Source organism: Neopsephotus bourkii, unplaced genomic scaffold (assembly GCF_033783945.1).
Source record: "Neopsephotus bourkii isolate Nb327-2 ecotype Australia unplaced genomic scaffold, CSIRO-AGI_Nbou_v1 NB_1572, whole genome shotgun sequence".
NCBI lineage: Eukaryota > Metazoa > Chordata > Aves > Psittaciformes > Psittacidae > Neopsephotus > Neopsephotus bourkii.
The window spans coordinates 1,494,299-1,516,023 of NW_026902048.1; the positions used below are offsets into that span (position 1 = coordinate 1,494,299).

At 42.6% G+C, this 21,725-nt stretch overlaps 1 protein-coding gene across 3 annotated transcripts in view; it reads left to right on the forward strand.

Annotated features, from left to right (window-relative positions):
* Positions 1 to 21,725, forward strand: part of MEGF11 (multiple EGF like domains 11) — a 265,656-nt gene that overhangs the window by 226,218 nt on the left and 17,713 nt on the right. For all 3 annotated transcript variants that reach the window (XM_061371167.1, XM_061371166.1, XM_061371168.1), the window contains 7 exons: positions 1,475 to 1,609; positions 5,652 to 5,780; positions 8,651 to 8,779; positions 9,503 to 9,631; positions 11,532 to 11,660; positions 11,801 to 12,034; positions 18,116 to 18,234. In XM_061371167.1, the coding sequence (XP_061227151.1) occupies positions 1,475 to 1,609; positions 5,652 to 5,780; positions 8,651 to 8,779; positions 9,503 to 9,631; positions 11,532 to 11,660; positions 11,801 to 12,034; positions 18,116 to 18,234 (1,004 nt within the window). The remainder of the gene's footprint in view (positions 1 to 1,474; positions 1,610 to 5,651; positions 5,781 to 8,650; positions 8,780 to 9,502; positions 9,632 to 11,531; positions 11,661 to 11,800; positions 12,035 to 18,115; positions 18,235 to 21,725) is intronic.

Below are 21,725 nucleotides of genomic sequence, written 5' to 3' on the forward strand. Positions count from 1 at the left end.
TGTTGCTGAAATGCCTCTATGTGAATATACAGTCAGGGAACACAGCTTGCTTCCACTTCTGGGGAGACAGGATCAAGACTACCTTGTGAAGAGGATACCTCTGGAGGTGAAGGTAGCTTTAGCTTGCTAAGTTTGCTTTCAGTATCACTCACATTTTCCTCTTGGAGATTCCTTTAGAAACAGAATTTAGCCTATAACTTAGTACTGAAGATGATGCTCATCCAACTTGTTCTGTCTGTAATCAGGATTACATGAGACACCAGGATAGTTTACTGCTTAGGACTGCAGAAATGTCTTCAGGAATGAACCAGGTTGTTTTATAGCTTGTGCATCATCAACAAACCTGTCAGCTAAGCTCCAGCTGGAAATCTGCAGTAGTGTAAGAACCTGACACCCTCTGTGAAGAGACAAACGAACCAAGAGAAAAACTCTCCTTAGGTGGAGAACTAGAACGGACATGATATAGTAACCACTGAGCCAGAACTATGTAACAGAGAATCACAGGAGGAAAAATAAAAACATATAAAGTCATTTTTACAGTCACTTCACAGCAATTTGACATTCCTTTGAGCTTATGTATTGCAGTGAATGTTTGGACAGTCAATGGTTTTTCATTCTACATGTGCTTTGAAGCAACAATATGCGTTTATAAGAGATAGTGAGCCATAATCTTGGCACTATACCTTATGTACAAATTCTATAATAATTTCAATCCAGGTTTTAATCAAATTAAACATACAGTTCATGACAAGTTTAGTCAGCTATCCGGTGTGATTACTGATGCAAATTAGGTGATTTTGTATGCTGTTACTGTAATTACCATTTTTAGAGTCTGTTTGTCACTGGTGGATGCTGCTCTGCAATGGCATGTATAAACTGACTGTCCCAGTTTAACACACCATTGAACCTAATATGTTTAGAAATCGGCTTTTGACAAGTTGTTTAGACATAAAATATTGAGGTTTTAATACACCTTCTCTGGTTTCTTAGCTTAACTTCCAAAGGAAATGGCATTCTGAGTTTCTGTTGTCTGTACAGGTATGAGGGTTTCTCTTCCTACCTGTCATAAAAGCTGTGGAATATGTGTTATTAACAGTATCTGCCAGTAGGCTGTGAGGTCTCGAACATTTTAAACTCCTGTGTTTTGTAAAAGAGTTTAGCTGGAGCAAAGACTCAAACTAGTGTCAAGAGGGAGAAGCTGCTAAGAGAGCTCTGCTGTATTATTTAATAGCAAGGAGTTGCATGAGGTAGGATGGTGTGAATGTCTGAACCACAGGAGAGCTTTACTCAGTGCTCACTCTTTATTAACATGGAACACTCCAAGCAGCTTCCTAATCTCAGCTGTTCACAAAACTGTGGTTTTATAAGTTAAGAAACATTGGGTTGGGATCAAGAGAGAGAATTCTGAAGCACTTAGCAATGAGAAAAGTGAAAACCTGTGATGGCTCATTTCGTCACTTTCTGTTGTCCCCAGTTTGTCCCCCTGGCTTCTTTGGACACCACTGCAGCCAGCCCTGCCCTCAGTGTGTGCACAGCAGCGGGCCTTGTCACCACGTGTCAGGACACTGCGACTGCTTGCCTGGATTCTTTGGTGCTCTCTGCAACCAAGGTACTGAGCCCCAGACCCCCACGTGCCACCTTCTTTATCAGGTTTCTGTATCTGTGACCAACCACAAGGTCCCTGCCTTTTTTCCTTATTTCAGAAGCTTAGATCGTAAGAAATTCTTTACTTTAAAGGGAAAATGCAAATAGCTACTTAGTCATCCTTTCATAAATATGATGTGCTCCTGCTTTCATAAATAAAACAGGTCTGCTGCTCTGTGTTGAAATGAATATGGAATGAGACACCTGCTGTAAATATATCAGCCATCCAATGGCTTCACTTCCCTTTCTGCTCAGCCTCCTGTATCCTAAGTATTGATGGCATCTTCATGTAAGAGATGTAGATACTACTTAAGGAAAAGGCTTAATACAGATACACAAGCCCGAGCACCCAGTTAATGCAGAGAACCTTATTTACGCTGTCTAGGACCAGACTGTGAATAGTTAAAATAACATGCATCCAAACACAAGTGCAGGAGACATAAAAATTTGGGATAAGGTTGGGAAAGTGAGTTAATTTCCACAGCTGAAGAGTAGCTTCAAGCCCCCCAATGCCCATCACCTTTCTGTGCCTTTGAAAGTCAGTCTGCTCTTAACCATAGGTTTTATTTTCAGTTTTCTCCTAAAAATGCCTCCAAAATCATTTCAGTATTCTGCATTACGCACTGCTGTGGGCCTTTCCTATGCGCAGATTTAAAGGAGGTGATTTGTAATGGCTCCTGCCCTCGTGAAGTCACCATCCCTGTAAAAATTGAACTAACACCTTTTAATGACCTGCTTTTCACTGAGGTAGGAATTGCAGACAGCACTTATACAAAATCATTAAACATAGATTAAGTATAACCATGTTTTCATTTTCCTGTGCTGTATAGCCAGCTAAACATTATAGCAATTACTTGGTTAAAATGAACGTATTTCAGTGAATTTGTCCATTTTCTGTGAGAAGTTAGCCAGATTTCAAAGCGTAACCAGGGCTAATTATCCTCTTAAGAAAACTATTTTATTTTTGCTCAGATGTTCAGCACTTCTGGTTTCCCTTTGAAATGTTGATCTATCCACCAAATTAATTGTAAAATATTCATGTCCTAATTAAAACCAATTTGTGTTGCAGTTTGTCAGAATGAGTTAACAAGTAACTTTATTTTGTAGAGAGAAAAATGCTAATTAATGTTTTCCATTAGAAAAATGTGAAAGGAGGATTTCACTTTTGAGTTTCATCTCCTTGTACCATCTCTGTTCTGGAAGAAGGGACATTCTTCCATCACCAGCACATGCGTGCAAGGGGCTGTGTAACCTCTGAAATTGTACAGGTTGAGGTGGTTGTGCTAAGGATTCTGATCAGCAAACAAGTAAGCAGCTGTTTTATGAATATCTTACACAATCAGGTAGCAAGATGGGTTGATAATAACTCCTTATCGCTGCTAGAACACACCTGACATCCCACAGGGACTTTTGGAGTCCCACTTCTGGGCTTTTATAGTTAATTAACATCTCTATCTGCATTGTACAACCAGATTGCTCCTGAAGAAAGAGGTATTAGTCCTTACTTTACAGCTCCGTTTAAAAATGTTTGAGACATTTGAAGAAGTGCTTGTAGTCGGATCTCACCTCCTTAGAAGAGAGTCAATGGGCCTGGTTACTGAAATTAATGAGAACAACCATTTTGGCAGGACAGGTTTTGTAATCCTTCTGCCTTGACATTCTGAAGAGCATCATACTATATCACTGAGACAAGAGGTGCTCACACATAGGAACCCCTCTGCTAGCTCTCACTGTGCAGAGCCAAAGTGTTTCTTTTATAAAGTGTGCCCTGTTGCACCAGTGTTTGGATCACAAATCTTTCCCTGATTCATTAGCATTCCATGCTGCAGTGCAAATCAGCTCCTATTTTAAGGAAGTCTTTTGAGAACTATTTCTTTTTGTGCATATAAAAAAATCCAGCCTTCATGTAAGTGATGTTATCTGTCTCCATCTTAAAGATGCAATAAAAATATTGCATTGAACTGCTTTATATAGAGCTTTGGAAGTAAATAGTGGTGTAGCACATGTGAGAAGCTAGGCTGCGAGATCATTTCAGTTTTTGCTCTTTCTGTGATATGAGGGCTTTTCTTTCCTTCTCTCTCTTTGTGTCTGTGTATTGTTCTTTTCATTTTGTCTGTATATTGTGTTTAGTTTTATCTCTTTTCAGTTAGAGAACTGTTCTGTTTAGCACACAATTTGAAAGCCCAAACCAACTTTATCAACTTCCACAGATAAGGCCATAGTATATAGAAATGCATGCAGAACACAACAGCGTGCATGTTCTTACGTTTCTGCCATAGTAAGAGTAGAGGATGGCATATTGTATAAAAGCAGATGAATCACAGCTCAGGATTTCAATCTATGGCTGATTCATAGTCAGGATAAATTGAGGTCACCTGCAGAGACTACTTATGAGGAAGTGAGAGGGGCTGAAGTGGTAAAACAGCTGCATAATTCAGGGGGTGCCTTAATCACTTTTTTGACATCACTATTATTTACCAGGATACAAGTCCAGTTCCATTTGTTACATCCTTTGCAAAGATGGGCTATATGTTTTATCTTGTTTTGAAAATACATCTGTTTCTGTCAGGGAACAGAGCCAATAAGAGCACAGACATTAAACATTTCATTTATTACTGAGCAGAGCTTTCCATCAACTTTAGCATTAAAGATTTCCAGTAAGTTGGTGGGAGGCTGGAGATCTACATGTCTATTAATTTTATGTCACTGTGCTTTGGCTGTTGCAAGATGACTCTCAAAAAACTTTTCTTCCAACTTCAGGAGTGAGCTAGGTGGGCAAACAGGAATAGATGCTGATTTTGTCAGGATGTAGCACATCTGTTTAACAGCTGTCAGTCAAATATATATATATATCCTTGAAAACCACATTTACAATCTAATTGAGCACTTACTACAGCAATGGGTGCTGGAGAGGAATAGGTGAACAGATGCTGAAAGAGAAGCATGACATTTCAGCAACTGGATATGTGCTGTATTTGTGGGAGTAGTCTTCCACCAGACTTACATGGCAAAAATACTTCTGGAAGAGGCAGCCTGAGTCCTGGTTTACTCTCTGCAGTGTGATTTGCATCTGTGAGATGCTGGGAGCCTGCCTCCCACCAACACTGCTGAAAGCTGATCTTCAGCAAAGCCTAGTGTACTTACTACCAAAGGCAATTTCGGGTCTCACCGCTGTTTGATCCAGAAGGGATCAGGACCATGATGAGCTAGGCACTCTGGCATGCCCAGTATTGCAGCACTATGGCTCTTTCAGCCTTTTCTTGCCATCAGCCATTTCATGGGCACTGGCCTCCTAAAACAATACCCATGGCTTGGACATTGGCCATCACACTGGATGGTAGGATTGGCAGCCTTTGGTCCATTATTGCTGGTATTATCAGTTGTACATTACAAGGGAGGTAGGTTCTAGTGGCAGATCTGAAAGTAGGAGTCCCTGTTGCTCTTCATCTTCTTGAGACTTCTTCCCAAGGCTGATACTTAGAGTAAAATATTCCTTTCCTACTTTTGTAATTCTTATTGCTGAGGTTGTAATCCTCTGGGCCAGCCTAGGACCCTATTTCAGGAATTGCACCAAGGGATCCTTTGGCCAAGTGCCCACATCAGTCCCTTCCAGCCATGTTCCCTGTGTTTGCTACTACACTTTGAATTCTCCTCAACTTTACTGTTTTCTTCCTCTCTTAATCCCTTTTCTCTGTTTGCTTTTTTTTCTCTTCATCCTTACATAATTCTCTTTAATAATGTTATCTCCTAACGATATTAATTTTCCAGCAGAAAAATGGATTTCAAGATGACTTTTTCCTGTGTTTTTATGCCTGAGATGTAAGCGAACAAAAGGGTCTTGAACACCTTATGCCTCTTCCTTCTTTCCAGACAAACTCTGTCCATTTGGCTTCAGCAAAGAAAAATGTTGTGATTGCTTTTATCTCTAATTGCTTTATGTTAACCCATGTGACTTCCTCATCTTCATTATGAAGAGCCTTCAGTAAACTGCCTTTTTATTTTCACAGTCTGTCCCAGTGGAAAATATGGGAAGAACTGTGCTGAGGTCTGTCAGTGCACCGAGAACGGGACCTGCAATCCGATTGATGGAGCATGTCAGTGTTTTCCAGGCTGGATAGGGCCGGACTGTTCTCAGAGTAAGCAAAGGGTTATTTTTCTATCTCCACTTTTAAAATAACATATTTTCCTATTTAGTGTTTTCTGAAAGTTAAAGACAGCTTCTGGGGAAATCCCTGCAGTATTAGAGCAGCCAGTGCCTTACTCTCTTTATGGCTTATTTCATTTAATTAATCTAAGTTAGCTTTGGCTTGAGTTAGTTTCTGCATTTGGAATTTGCAGAAGCTGTTACTAGCTGCTATTGCAGGAAAGGGAGGTCACAAGCTCTTATCAGAGAAGAAAGCTCTATGCTCCCTTTTAATTTCTAGTTGGATTCCCTTTTATTTTTGAAGGAACTTTCTTTCAGCTATTACATTAGAATTTATTAACCAGTAAATGTTTTCATGTACCAGGCCCCCAGAAGTGAGAAATTAAGGCAGCCAAAATATTTCTATTGAATGTAATTTAATTGTAAAAGTCAATGTGGGCTTGGGGGGATGGAGGATTCCTTCTAGAAAATTGCCCAGGTAGAAGATTGGCATTTGCTGATCCCAGAGTGTCATTTCCTGAGAGCATCCCTTAATTGAAGATAGATCACAGAGGGAAGCAATATCCTATCATTCAGAAATGTTACTTCATATTCTGGATACAACTAGCATATTAGACAGCATTCCAGAGGAAAATATATTAAACTCCAAGTGATAAAGTAGGAATCGGATAAAAACAGACGGCTGTAATTTTGCTTTTATTGTGTGTCTTCCACAGGCGGAATATTGCCGTCATTCAAAAACAGGGGTGAAAAAAAGACAGAAAACTCTACAGATTGCTCATTATATTTAGCCATGTAATTGGGAAATGACTGTTAGTCCTGTTAACCTTGAAAAAAGATGGTTTCTTCCTACAGAGAGAGCAGGCCAGTTCGGCAGCACCAGTTTCCAGTTTAGCAGGCAGAAGGACCTGGCGGTAGCTGCTTTGTATTTTGGATGATCCAAGCAGGAACCTGGCTGTTTCCTCAGTTACCTTCTTGTAAAGAAAGAGTAAATCTCCCAACGTGAACCTGGCCTCACACCAGCCTCCTGCCAGCACCTGGCCTCACGTACCTGGCTCCACTACTGAGCTATTTCAGTCAGACCTCCCTCCACACCAGTTAACCTGGAATGACCGGGAGACGGAGCTGTGAAGGAGATAATTTTAGCTCAAACTCCAGAGCCAGTTGTGGAGACACTAACAGCCCCTGCAGCTCTGGCTTACAAAGGCATTGTAAAACTATTTCTGGTTGCTTATAGCATGAATACTCTAGGCCAAACCCTGTTCAGCTTTACGTTGTGTGAGTTCAGTGACCTTTTGTTTGACTGACATCACGGCAGGGCTTTTTCTATTCATTCCAGCTTTAGAGGTGTCTGTCATATGCCAGAAACTTGCATTTATTGTCAGAACTGGAGCCAATGGCATACATGGAAATAGGCACCATTTCTGTACTTTCAGGTTTCCTGGGAACAGTGCCTTATTAATTCATGTCTTTAATAGGAAGCAATGGGAAGTGCTTTTTAAAGCAAAAATATAGTTGTTATATATTGAAGGGTTATCATCATTTTAGATCTTTTAGTCTGGTGCTAATAACTGTAACTTACTGCATTCACTTTTGGAGGGAGGCTTAAAATAACTTTTGAAAATGTATTAATATTGTACTTGTTGAAGTATATAATAGACCTGGAGATTTTAATTTAGTATTAGGCCCATCAACAAAAGCAGTCTGATTTGGTGGATGGGAATTTGTACTGTAAGAAGTTTCTTTACATTTTTACCTGAGTAGCCCTCTGTGCTTCAACAGAATGTGGTAATTTTAGTAGTTGATGGCATAGCAAAAGTAAACCCTGAATAGCTGTGCTTTATTATGCAAGAATTCTGGACTATCAAAAAGAAAATTCAATTACCTCCATATCTTAAAACCCTGTCTAAACTGTCTTCACAGATAAAGCCAGTAAGAATAGAGAACAGAGAGTAATGTAGTGTCAAGGGTTGCTGTTTCAGTGGTTCTCAGAGCACATCTACAGCAAAGAGCTGATCCTGTCACCTGACCTACACAGGGAATCCTGGAACAGTTTGTGTTGAAAGGACCTTAAAGCTCAGCCAGTTCCAACCCCTGCCACAGGCAGGGACCCCTTCCACTGGAGCAGCTTGCTCCAAGCCCCTGTGTCCAACCTGGCTTTGAACACTGCCAGGGATGGGGCAGCCACAGCTTCTCTGGGCACCCTGTGCCAGCGCCTCAGCACCCTCACAGGGGAGAGCTTCTGCCTAAGAGCTCATCTCAGCCTCCCCTCTGGCAGGTTCAAGCCATTCCCCTTGGCCTGTCCCTACAGGCCCTTGTCCCAAGCCCCTCTCCAGGTTTCCTGCAGCCCCTTTAGGCACTGGAGCTGCTCTAAGGTCTCCCGTTCAGGAGCCTTCTCTTCTCCAGGCTGACCCAGCCCAGCTCTCTCAGCCTGGCTCCATAGCAGAGCAGAGCTGCTCCAGCCCTCGCAGCATCTCCATGGCCTCCTCTGGACTCACTCCAACAGCTCCACATCCCTCTTGTGTTAGGGCCCCTGAGCTGAATGCAGGACTTGTGGGGGGTGGTGTCTACAAGAGTGGGGTAGAGGAGGAGAATCCCCTTCCTCAACCTGCTGGAAGAATTCCTTTGTGACAGGGTTTGACAGTGTGGGTGAGGTGCAGGTTTGCACCTGGGTTTCAAAGCAGTCATTGGCTTGGAAGAACTGGTCATGGTCAGGGAATTGCTGCAGCTGTGCCAAGCTCTGCAATGCGAAGTTCTGCCTTTGCTGGTGTCTCACAGGTCCTCCCTTTACTGTTCCTTCACAGCACAAACACATTATCATTGCTGTCTTTGTCAGCTGACAAATCTTTTTTATTTTCATAGCTTGTCCCACTGGTTTTTGGGGCCCTGATTGCTTTCATTCATGCAACTGCCACAACGGAGCAATGTGCAGCCCATACGATGGAGAATGTAGATGCACTCATGGTTGGACGGGGCTCTACTGCACTCAGCGTAAGCCTTTCAGAGACACTGTTGTGCCAGGGAATCTGTCAAAGTATGTGCTGCTACCTCGTGTCTCTTCCAAGTATTGCAGTCTTCCCTGCTTAACCACCTGCTTTTTACTTGTGATACCTTCTCATCACCCCGACAAAAATAGTCCTGAAGCTTTCCAAGGTGTTTTATGCCTTTGGCACTCGATAAAAGAGGCACCAACCATTTAGATTACTGATTCATTGTCAGAATTTGCACAGTCAATGTCCCTGCTTGTTAAAACCCTAGTATATGTGGTCTGATTTAGGAAAATGTTTGAGGTTTCTCATCCTATTAGAGCCAAATTATCATAGAATCATAGCTCTGTAGAAAAGAGGAGATCAAATTCAGGTGAGCCTTTTAAGAAGGCTCTTTCACTTTGCAAGTAAGTGACTGATCTCTGGCCTTTCAGAGTTTCTGTTTAACCATCTTCTCTCACTTCTTCAAAATGTAGCTGGTATAGATGGGTCAAGTTTTTGTTCTTCTGAAGCATTTAAGAGGCAATTCAGTAAGAGATGAGAAACACTACTTCAAGAAAATTGGCTGTCGTAGTATCTCTGCATTTAGATGATCAAATAAATGTTATTAAACATACAGAGGCTGAACAACTGTAGATTTATAGGCTTACATATTTTGTGCTGATAACACATCTGAGTTGGTGTTTCAGCTTCTTTCTTAGTCTTTCCTTATTCTGATTCCTGAAAGGTTGCCCAGCTGCTTTTTATGGGAAAAACTGTGCCAATGTTTGTCAGTGTCAGAACGGAGCAGACTGTGACCACATCACTGGGCAGTGCACGTGCAGGACGGGATTCACAGGCAAACAGTGTGAGCAAAGTGAGTAGCAACATGACTTCATTTTTCTATTGCTCCAATGGGGGAAGGGTGGATTTCAGAATTCTTTGCAGAAAGAGGCTCTTAAATGAGGTGTTGATGTCAGCAAGGCAACAGCCCCAGGCACCTTACATAATCCATCGGGAGAAGGCAGCATCTCCTGAATGCTGCATAGTCCAAGAATAAAGAAATATAGTGAACCCCCTGCAAATCAGGCCTTTCCATTCCAGCCTAAAAGTTAGGTGAGGTAAAAGCAGATCACTGCACTCAGTGCTGACTGGATGTAGCCTTCCCAAACAACTTGTATCTAATTAACAGAAAAATGTTAGCTGCATCGCATAATCCTGGAATGGTTTGGGTTGGAAGGGACCTTAAAGGTCATCCAGTTCCAATTCATGACCATCTTTTCTTTTGCACACACTTGCACTCAGCAAAGCATGTGCCTTAGGGCCAGGTTTGCATGCTCATGTGGGGGTTACAGCTGGCACCACTGTAACTCTGTAAGTGCCCTAAGTTGGCACTTACTTAAACTCACTTACTGTGAATTTGTGTGCAGCCTTACTGCAACCAGAAATAAAACAGGAACCTAAAAAGTTCCATAGCAGAGTTTACTCAAGAAGCTCCATTTATAATTTGACTTTGTACAAAGCCTGAGGTTTTCTATCTGTACTGCAAATGTAATTATTTGTTCTTCTACTATTTAATTTAGAAGCATCTCTTCATCAAGGCTCCTTTTTTCACAGAATCCTGCTGAATGGGCAGTCACACTGCATTGCAGATGAAATGCCTAAATGCAGCTATTGTTTCTGTGGTGCAGTCCAAAAATTTAGGCCTCATTCATTTTAACTAGGCTACGGGCTAATACCAAAGTGAGCATTAATGGTAATAATTTTATTTTTCCTTGTTTGAGGACCTGCAGATGGAACAAAGAGACATAACTTTAATACACTGCAAATCATTATACAGATACTAGCTACTGTTTATGACTCAGTATTAAATTTTGCCTGCTATAAGATACTTGGAGACTGACATTGGGAAGGTATCATCATGCTATGCAAAACACTTGCAGTGACACACAAGAAGTCACATCTTAAAACAAACAAAGAAGAACCATTGGAAGTGTGCATGCATTCAGTAACGTGCCTTCTCCATAGAAGCAAGTAGGATGTGACAGAAGTTGTTTCTTTCAATTTATTATTGAATAGTGCCTGAAGAAGTATAGTAAGCTGCCTACAGATTTATTGTAATAGCCCATCATGGTAACTGTGTGAATAAATTTCACAGCTGGACATTCAATCATTTTGCCTTTGACAGAAATACAAAGACAGGATAGAAATTTGTTCTATATTAGGAACCCTAATAGAGAAGCGGAGCAAATCACACCATTCAGATTCTCAATTCTGTAATTCCACCTACAATGTTATATTCACCTTCTAGCCCTAGCAGGGATAAGTATGAAAGCATGTGAGATTTATTTGGTAAAAGTCTATTGTGTTCACATAGAGGGACATTAAAACTTTGCTTTCCAACCTCCCCAAATACACAGAGTTGGTGCAGAACGCTATGCTCTTTCAAGATGTTGTCTACAGCTTCTGAGCTCCTGCCCTGTTAAATTCTGTACACGTGATGTGTATTTTTTAGGCTTTTAAAGCTTCTGTACCTATTACTGGTTTCATCCTTATAAAGCCTTGTATGACTTTTCCAGAAAGTTATAGTTCAATAAGTAATACTGTACACTAAGGACATTTATTTCCCGCTTTAAAAGGTTACTATCCCAACACCAGGGTGTTATCCTAGAGACACTGAAACCAGGGAGACTTCTCTACTGAATTTTCCATGGCAAGCATTTCGCTCATTCCTGAAATAAACAGAGTTCTTTCCAATCTTTTCTTTGGCTTCCCAGAGTGCTCACCAGGAACATTTGGTTATGGTTGCAAACAACTATGTGAATGCATGAATAATGCTACATGTGACCATGTCACAGGTACTTGCTACTGCAGTCCAGGCTTCAAAGGAATCCGATGTGACCAAGGTACAGTGAAATTCTGCCTGTAAAATCTCTCTCTTTTTCTCTCTCTCCCCTTCCAATGATGTACTTGCTTTAAAGAAATAGTGTTTCAAAGATGAAATGCATGATTCAATTTACAGTGTGTTATGAATTACTTTTAACAGCGGCTCTTATGATGGAAGAATTAAACCCCTATACTAAAATTAGCCCTGCTCTTGGATCAGAGAGGCACTCAGTGGGCGCAATCATTGGAATTATTATTCTCCTTCTAATTATTATGGTCTTGCTGGCACTGTTTGTGTGGTATCGACGGAAACAGAAGGAGAAGGGCCATGACATGCCAAGTGTATCTTATACTCCAGCCATGAGGATGACTAATACAGATTACTCACTTTCTGGTAAGGGTCTTTTTATGTTAATCAAATATACTCACATTTCTGTATGTTGGAGAAATATAAGCTTCTGTGATGTATAAAATGCGTTACTGAGCCTCAGAAATGTTACTTCTGTTCTTCTCCTGAATACTGCGATCATTTAACACTTAACAGGGACAGGAAACAAAATATAACTGCTTTATATATGAAAATTTAGTTAATCTGATACAGGATATACCTAAGCAAGAAATATGCTGCATGGAATACATCAACTCCACTTTTTAAATGGGCTGCTATTGCAGTGCAGAGAAGTTTTCCCTTTGTGAAACCCTCAGAAGACTTTTTTAGCTTGAGGGATGGAATTGAATGGGTCAATCGTAAGGTTTTATTTTTGTCTGCGTTGCAGTTAGTGATTTGAGGCATCCTATTTGCTGTCACTTCCTTCTGTGTGCAGCCCAATCCCCATCATCTAGGCAGCTGGTGTGGATTTTCTTCACAGGAGCTGATGAAAGCAGGCAAGAGGAAGAGGAAGGCTCTTTAAGAGCATAAAAAAATCATACTGACACCACATTTCTTGCTTCTTTTGATCTTCTGGTACTGCTATGGAGGACAGTTTTTCTCAGCAGATTGGGTAAACTTTGGAGGATGAGATCTCCCTTAACACTGTCATTCCTCTTCATTCCTCTGTGGCCAGTCTCAGAGAGGATGCCAGATCAAGAAATGGCTTCACCTCCTTCCTGTTTCCTCTGATCTGTCCCTACTGGGGGACATAGGGGGCTTTCTGCTGAACACCATTGACTAAACTCGTATTTAGGCCACTCAGGCCTGTACTAGAGCATTCTTTCTTCTGAGAGCTACAAGATGGGGAAAAAAGATCAGCCTTGGATTGCTCCCATTGCCTCTTATTTTTTAATTTGGGCTTTGCAGGCTCTTGCTTAAGCCGCCCATTTGGGTAAGAAATAGATGCAAGTGCTGCCGGAGAGGGCTTGTCTGATCCTCGGCTAGTTGCCAGCACAACTTGGCCTGAAATTTGTCATTTCAACATCATTTGAAGAGCCAGATCATGAACATGCAAAAGGCAAGTGTGGCACATCTCAGCAGCAGCGAGGCTCCCAGTTCCGAGAGAACAGATCGCAGCCACTGGCATGGAAAAATGTGCTGAACTCCTCAGCGATCCATTCCTTCCCTATTGGCACTGTATCCATTTGTTTACAAAGCCTGCTACACCTCATTTATTGCTGTGCTTTTCTCGTTAGTGTATGTGTAACCCAGCATGCTTCAGAGGCACAACTTAGAAATACCAGAATAAGGAGAGGAATATTGCTGGGAGTTCCTGACTGTAGGAATTGACCTCCTCCTTTCAGACAAGGAAGGAAAAATCCCTCAGTTGTTTTTTCTCCATGTTCTACCATGAATGGAGACTTCCCCATCAACCTGATGGTATCCCAGCCTGACACTCTGCACAAGTCCAAAGAAACGTTAACACTGAGGAAGGATTCTCTGATCCTTTGAAGCTACCATATCCAGATGACTTTCCTCCTCAGCCACAGAGAGAAAGCCACTGCATATGAAGATGCTGGCATCCCAGGACTGTCCTTGCAGGTTCTGTCTTTATGGGTAGGTGCATCTCCCTATACAACGTTCTTCACATTTCTTTCAGGTGGAGCCACCTACCCCAGAGCTCCTGATGTCACTTGCTATTCAGTACTTGAGCTAAAACCAGATATCTGGTGCTGGCTGAATCCCTGGATATATCATAAGTATCTGAGAGATCACATCCTTCAGCTGCATTGAACATGGGATCTCCTCTGGAGCTTGGGCAGTGGCAATGATTTTAATTCTTGCCCTTGTGATATTGCTGCTCTGTGTCAGCTCAGTTTGTAAAAATCCTGAAGAACCAGGTCCTTGCAGTCTGGAACAGCACAAGGTCAGTGGTGCTGTATGAGGTTTTCTAGAAAGAAATTGGATAATGCCTCCTTCCTCTTCATCTCCATCAGTGATGGAGATGCAGAGACTGGGCCTTTTCTTTCTCCTTTCTTTCTCTCTGCAGTCCTTGTAGCAATATAAGTTTTATCATTCCTGAAGCTGCAGCTAGGGTCAGCCATCTCTGGAGGTCACGAGATCTTGGAGAGGAAGACTGAGTTAGAAATCACACTGCTCCATCTCCATCTCCTTATAAATTGTCTGCAGGTATCAGTATTGTTTCAAGTTTTGGCCTGTTTTATAAGGGTATTTACAACTTCTAGACAAGGGCTTCTGAAAGTTCTCTGCCAAATTCTGACTGTTCTCCAGTGCATTCCCCTACTGAAACGTTCTACCCATCAGTAACCTTCCCAGCTTTGGCCTCACCTATGCTGTTTTCAGCCTTTCACCTCTGTAGAGCAGAAAGACAGAAAAGGTGCTGACATGCACCCATCAGCAAATGGAGAGATGGATACTGAGACAAGGGCACAGATAAGAAATAGAGGCTCACAGCATGGGTGGATAGCAACAGCACGTGTGTAAATGAGTGCATGTGTGCATCTGTGGGTTGCAGACCATGCTGAAGGACAGTAGCAATTACATAGAGGTAACAGGGATTTCAACCTTCACCTGGAGTTTCTTATGTGGATTAAGGGCAGAATACTATGCAGATGTACTTGTCCAATTAATATAATCCCAGTCAAACCCATGGACTTCAGCAGAATTCCACCTGAGCAAAGACTGCAGTATCCAGTCCTGTACGGGTTGTACCACTATGGCAAGCCTGACCCATCACTGTTGTTCTTTAGCTTGTTTGCTCTTGTTAGGGTAGTCTTATTATTGTTGCTTCTGAATAGAGTCACATACAGAGATCCCTGGCTCCTGGAGGCAGTAATTTCTTCCAGCACATTAATTTACTTCTGGAGGATGTTTTTGGTCTTTACGTCTTCAGCTTTTCTGATGCTGATAATCCATGCATGTGTGTGAGAGAGATTATAAGGAGAGGAACCCCCTGGGCAGCCCTTAGATTCTTTTGCATTTGTGGATGAATGATGTGGCAGCAAAACAAACACTCTGCCCAGCAGCCAGTGGAAAAGAAAAACCATCCACGCTGGGAGAGCTCAACCACACAGCACATGGATCTGAGAGCAGACTTTCCCAAACGAGCCTGAAATCAAAATGGTGCTCCCCAGCACGAGAACAGTACACTGCACCCCACCAAGGATTTTAAAGTGCAGGTTGTTTAATTCAAGGAAATGGGGACAGAAAGGAAAAGTCTGCAGTGCTGGAAAGCTGCAGACATTTCTTTTCAGTACTTTCACAGAGACTTGGTTATGGGCTGAGGTAATGCTGGAGGTGTTATCAAAGTCTTAAACTTTCAGCCTATGCTGAGAGCCAAAACCTAAGTAGAGCATCATGGATCCTGCACCCTTACAGAAATGTAGTAGGAGGTGGCAGCAAACCTTCCTGCTTGGAATCTTCAGCCACCCCACTTACACCCTGTATGGGTGGAGAAGATCCCAAAGAAGAAAACAGTTCCATTTTGCATCTTGAGCTCTTTGGATGTGTATTTCATACAGGGTGCTAACTTATTCCCTGTTTTCATGGCTGGCCTTGTGTCCGATTTCTACACCCCCCTGCCCTGCTGCCACTGTAGGGTTGGGACCAGGGCTCTTGGTGTCATCCCACAGCCGTGCTCGGAGCACAAGCTTACTCTTTCAAGTGACAGTGTCCTGGCCTTCATCCAGACCTCCTGGGTCTTCCACTGGAGCACAGACTCAGGCTTGAGGGGCTCACAGCCGGACTTTGCCATCACGGATCCCTTTGCAGGACTGATCTCCCCATGTTAAAATTAACCTTTGGGCTCTTTTTGGTTTAATTTGAATCATTTCCTTTTTTCTTAAGCATTGAAGTCTCTGCTTGCTCTTCAGAGCAGAATACAATTCTCATCTTTGAAAAGAGAGAGGGGTTTGTGGGTTGTTTTATTTTATTTTTTAAACTGGGATAGCATTAGATTTGAATGTGATGTATTTCCAGCCAGCAGTTATAAGAGCTTCATGAATAAATGTGTAGAAAATGGACTGTGCTATCAAGGTAAATCAGCCTGGGTAGGTACTTAAGTATCGACCAAATGGAACTGTGTAGAAGGAGTAATGCTGGGTGTATGGTGCTGCATGCAATGAAGGAAGAAAAGATTTTTGGTGGTGCAGCCTTGTGTACGAGCCCAGGTTCATTAATTCAGTGATGTGCTACATAGTAGGACAGGCTGGTAGGCTTCTCCTGCTCATTTCAGGAGCACAAAACAAGCTAGGGCCTGATAAGCTGGGTGTGAACTTGTAATGTGTCAGCTGCCTCACAGGACTGTCGGTGTGTGCCCTTATCTTGCAGCAAAGGCAGTGGACTGTGCCTCTTCCTTGGAGCTGGTCCTTCTTGCCTGCAGCTGAGAGAGGGCAATGACAGATAAGGGAAGGGGGAAGACAGAGCTGAGAGCTGGTGTGACTCAGCCATCAACACTCACCTACAGAGCAGAAAGACACGGATTCAAGTGTCTATATTTAACTGGGAGCGCAGGTTGTGAGAAGGATGGATGAGCTCTGCTCCCCTGGGGAGCTGCCAAGCCCTCCTTAGCAGGTTCGAGGCTGTTTGTGAGCAGCTGTGTTTGCCATGGGCACACAGTGTTTGGGTTTTAGCCCCAGTTCTCATTATTTCAAGAGATATCTGTTTCTTGTTAATTCTACTGCAAATATCACAGTTAGAGTGAGGGGACATGGCAGAGCCCTGGCAGCCTGGCTGCTGTGCTGGGCAATGGCTAGCTGGAAGGAGTTAAATGCAATGACTGTAGCTCTGGAATCACATCCTAATCAGAGATACTTTGTTAGCAGCAACCTCAGAAAACAGCTAGTACTAAAAGGCTCTGCACTTAGTACCAGATAGAGCTGACCTCAGAAATGGCTCTGCGTGTTTCAGCAGAAAATAAATGCTCAGTCAGATATGTATGTGCCCGGGCAGTGTACTCTCAGCTCTGTGCCAGAGCCGCTCTGGAACAGACACCCTGCAGATAAAACCACTTATTCAAAACGGGATATTTTGCAGTAAATTAAGCTAAATCTAGATCTCCACAAGATGTCAGCAAAGCAAAGTGCATGCTCACAGGAATGCAAACGCAGAGGGCAAGGAGAGGCTGATGGTGACTCCCGCAGGCAGTGCCAGCCAGGTCCATGTCCTTCCTCACCTATCGGCTGCCAACCTCCGCCAGACATCACTGTTGATGGGCACAAACTGCCACCCCAGCACCTCATTACCCTTTCTGTGTGAAGGTGTTTCCTGTAACTAACCTTTCCACCTACAGTTTAAGCCCATGGTTTATTAAAACCCATTCATTTACTTCTTACAGGGCATGGCTATTCAAATGATGCTGCTTCTCCTCCTTTCTTCTGATGGTACCTTGAAATATTTATCAATTTGTTGTTAAGCTGGAACCTGATTGGGATTGATGTTTTCATTAGAAGTGCCAGTGTAAATATGATGCCTTTCTTGATAAATTAATTTCTTTGGTAATGTGTTGGTAAGTTAAAGTGAGGAAATAGATGAAATGTCTCTAAGCATAACACTGTAACTGCCCAGGTTTGCCTTTCAGTGCTGCAGTTTTCTGGTTTTCTAAGTCTTTGCACAAAAAGCTATGTAAAATGGTTTGGACTCTTTGGTATGGTTATAGCACCTGAATTTCTAACATTAACTATCTTTTTTTGTGTCAAATTAATTGTTTCACAACTCCAAGGGTTATTCACAACAGTAGCTCTTACATGGGTTTAAGCAAGAAACTGTGTTGCAGACCATGCATTTCCTGAGTTTTGCATTTCTTCCCTCACCTGCGAAGCAGCTGGACTGCCAGGAATTACTTTTTAAGACCTTCAAAAAGATAACACTGCATTAATGAAATAATTGGCTTTTTTTACCTGATAGTAATGTTAATAGTCCAGATTCACACCATGGTAATGCAGGAGAGATTTCATCTGCAGATGTTCAGTAACAGCCAGTGCTCTAACAAATTGTTCTAAGCTAGATCATCTCTACCATGCTTTCAGTTTCTTAAGAATCGTAATGGCTTCCAAAATACTTTGTGATGACTTGTTTTCTCCCCAGATGTATCTCAAGGTAGCGGCACTGTACATTGCTTTTCCAATCCAAGCTACCACACTCTCTCATGTGGTGTGACTTCACGCTTCTTTACCAGTAATCTGGATGGAAACAGCTCCAGTAAGGTAGATATCATCCCACCCCACTGTAGCAATGTTCTTATCAGTTCAAGGAAATCAACCAAAGCAATGCCTGTTGGATCCTCTGGTCTGCCAGCATTATTTAAAACCCCAGTGTAGCAGCTCCTGACATGGGAGCTCTAACAGACACAAAAAAGGTCTGCTTTCTGTGTGTCTTCATAATCTCTGTGCATGGTAACTGGAGTGCAGCACATGCCTGTCTGGGTCAATAGTGCTAGGGGTCTAGCAACTGTAAGGTATGTTTGCTTCTCAGAGAAGATAAATAACTAGAGTAATTATCCATTAACATAACAGAAGTAAATCAATGCAGCATTAAGTCAGTAAATCTAACTTTGCTTTGTTTCCAGATCGGTAGACACACAAATTCCCTGCTGACACAGACAAGTAGATAGATGCAAGAAGGTACCTAGGGTGCTTCTGAGCACTGTTCTCATCCAGGGACGTTCTGAGAGCTATTCAGACTGTATTGCTCAAACATCCAGGAGTTACTTATCTCATGTGTCTATTGATTCCCTAGGACCATTCATGGACAACCCTGTCCATGTTAGCAATAGATTCAGATATGGGAAGTAGTAAGATAGCTTTTCCTTTTAGAGCCTTAATAAGCCAAGGTGAGGCAAAGTGTAGGGAGCAGAGGAAGAAAGGAAATGCATTTGATCCAATCAAGGTTGTCAGCTTTAAAACTGGTGGTACTTGCAGGCTGTGTCACCTTAATCCAAATGTAGCTCTGTTAACTGGAAAGCCATGAGAACAAGATTAATGCAAACAAAAAAAGACACTATTGAATGAGACAGGGAATGCAAAAATATTTCTCCACGTGCTCCTGTAAGTCATTCCTTGGTTATTAAAAGAAAAACTCATTAAGATGTAATTAAAAGGCCAGCTCCAGAGATTTCTCAGAGAGAAGTTTAGACAGATGTGTAAATATGTTTTCCAATATAGGTGGTCCCCTTGCATCATGCAGTTTTGTTCCCCAAATTGGAAGTGCAAGCATTCATAATGTCAAATTTAGGATGAACACCAGGAGTGTGGATCTGGACTGCTAATCCTGTTGCAGCAATTTAGATGAATTCAGACAACGTCAAAGCAAGCACCTATCCTGGTTTCCCAACCTGCAGTGCCATCTTGTCCCAGAGCTACTTGAAATATTAAGCTGCAGAAAAGGTTTAAAACCCAAGCAGTGCATTTGGATGAGCCTGGAAGCTGCCCACCCTGCTGTAGTACTGTTACCAGCTGTCAGTCAGATCAGGTTGTCTTGATCTGGTATTTTCAGGGCACTTATCAAAATATATGGCATGATATTTCCTGTAGATCTCCCACCATCTTACTTATTCATGAGAATGCTTTACAGTACTGAATAGCTGAGGATGGCCAAAAATAAGCTGCTTCTGTCTGTGCAGTTCTCCAGCCAAGTAAGACAAAAGAGCATATAAAGCCCCTAATGGCTGCCTTGACGAGTTTCATTTCCAAATCAGTTTGCCTGGTGCCATTCCCACTTTCTCAGGGAAATGTGCACAAGTTGTACTTGGAGGATTCATTTCTTTCTAGTGCCAGCTGGGGTCACAAAGGAACCAGCACAGATGCAGGATGAGGAATCTCTGAACTGCTGAGCCAGAGCCCTGGATGTGTTTTCCTCCCTGTGCTCAAAGGAGATCATGCCTTGAGGCAATGGACTGGAACCATTCCTCTATCACTTCTTTCAGAGAGACAGCTTGAGCAAGGTACAAAGACAGGGCAGTGGGGAGATGCAGCCGTGCTCCAGTTTGTGAAGGTTTTTTCTCTCATGTGCTCCCCCTGCCCCTCTTGTCCTCTCTTTCTGTGTCTTATTTTGCCCCTTCTCTCCTCTTCCCTTGGTGTCCTTTCAGCTCTGTTATTTTTGTGGGTTTTTTTCTTCTGTTCCTGTCCGTGTACCTCACTGGGGAAGCGAGGTGGGTGAGGATGGCTGACAGCAGGAGCTAAAAGGTCCAGCATTGCACTGAGGACCATGGTTTGGGAGACACGTTTGTCTTCATAGGAAGGGAGCTGAGCCAAGCCTTCCTGCATCTCTTCTAGGACCAGTGGGAGGTGTCTCACCTCCTCTTTTCCCCTCTCCCAGACAGACTTTTGGCCACTGCTCAGGACCCTACGCATGTCCTGAAGGTAAAACCTTTGAAGCTGCTGAGAGACAAGTGTGAGTGGAGGCATTAAAACCCTCCTGGTGTAGACAGGGCTGGTTAGTTGTGCTAGTGGAGTGCTCAGACTGGAACACATGCAGGCAAAAAAGCAAGTGGGAGGATAAGGGGGAGCGTATGAGAAGAGACTAAAAAAGGCTTGGCTTCTTTTATCCAGCAAAATGAATGCTGAGAGGGAGTTTGATTGCCATCTATAAATACGGCGAGGTAAACACTAGGAGGGAGAAGAGCTATTTGAGTTAGATGACAGAGCTGGCATGAGAACAAATGAGGATGAACTGGCCATGAATGCATCGAAGCTGGAAATTAGATTTCTAACATCAGATCAGTGAGATTTTGGAATAGTTTCCCAGTAAGCCTAATGGGACAAAGAAATCGGATTACAGTTAAAATGGAGCTTGATCAGCCATCAAAGTGATTATGTGCCTTGGTGTTTGCAGTAAAAGGTGGCTGGACACGGGGACTCAGTGATCAAAGCCCTTCCAGCCTTATGTCCCTAAAGCCTGCTCCAGCTGCCAGCAGGAGTTTGCAGGGCTGAGCTTTGTCTCTGTGTAAGGTCCAGGAGAATCATCATTGGAGTCAAGGAGGAGGAACTAGCAGCACCTCACTACAAGTAAAGGCTTTTCCCACGTGAGTGAGCTTGCAAAGTCAGCTTGGGTCAATATTTTACTATCAGCTTAAGTGAAACCAAAATTTGACCTTTATTTATTAGCTCATACAAGTAGCTTTAGCTTTTATTCTTATGCCATGTGCAAGTAATAATGATGCTGCAAGGAGCACCATACATGAACTCAAGTGAAACTGCGCCACAGAATTACTGCACCAAAATTTTGCACAGCAGATAGAGATCCACACTCACTCCATACCCATATCTTCACATCAGAGCTCTCATTGTTTGAGTTGAAGACCAGATTTTCAGATGCTGAGAACCTGTTGTGATCAGAGAGGGGTCAGTGGGACCATTCACAGAACCACTCCCCATGCCGCAGTGCCAGCTCTGTGTTTGAGATTCGAATTGTGCATGAACATAAGCATGTATCTTGCTTCCACAAAAGGCTGCCGAAGCTTGTGAAGAATACTCTGTATAAAGCATGCTGCTGCTGCCCTGGTGTGTCACAAGCAAATGGAGAATTCTCACTCTGTGCCTTTGCAGAGCTTTTAATTCCACCCTTGCTCCCTACCAAAGGAGAACAGCATCACAGCTACAGTCCAGGTGCTGCTGGCTTCTACAGACATCATAAAATTCAATTGCTATTAGATGTCCTGAATGTTTAAAGCCAGCAGAATCCCATCTATTAAGAGAAG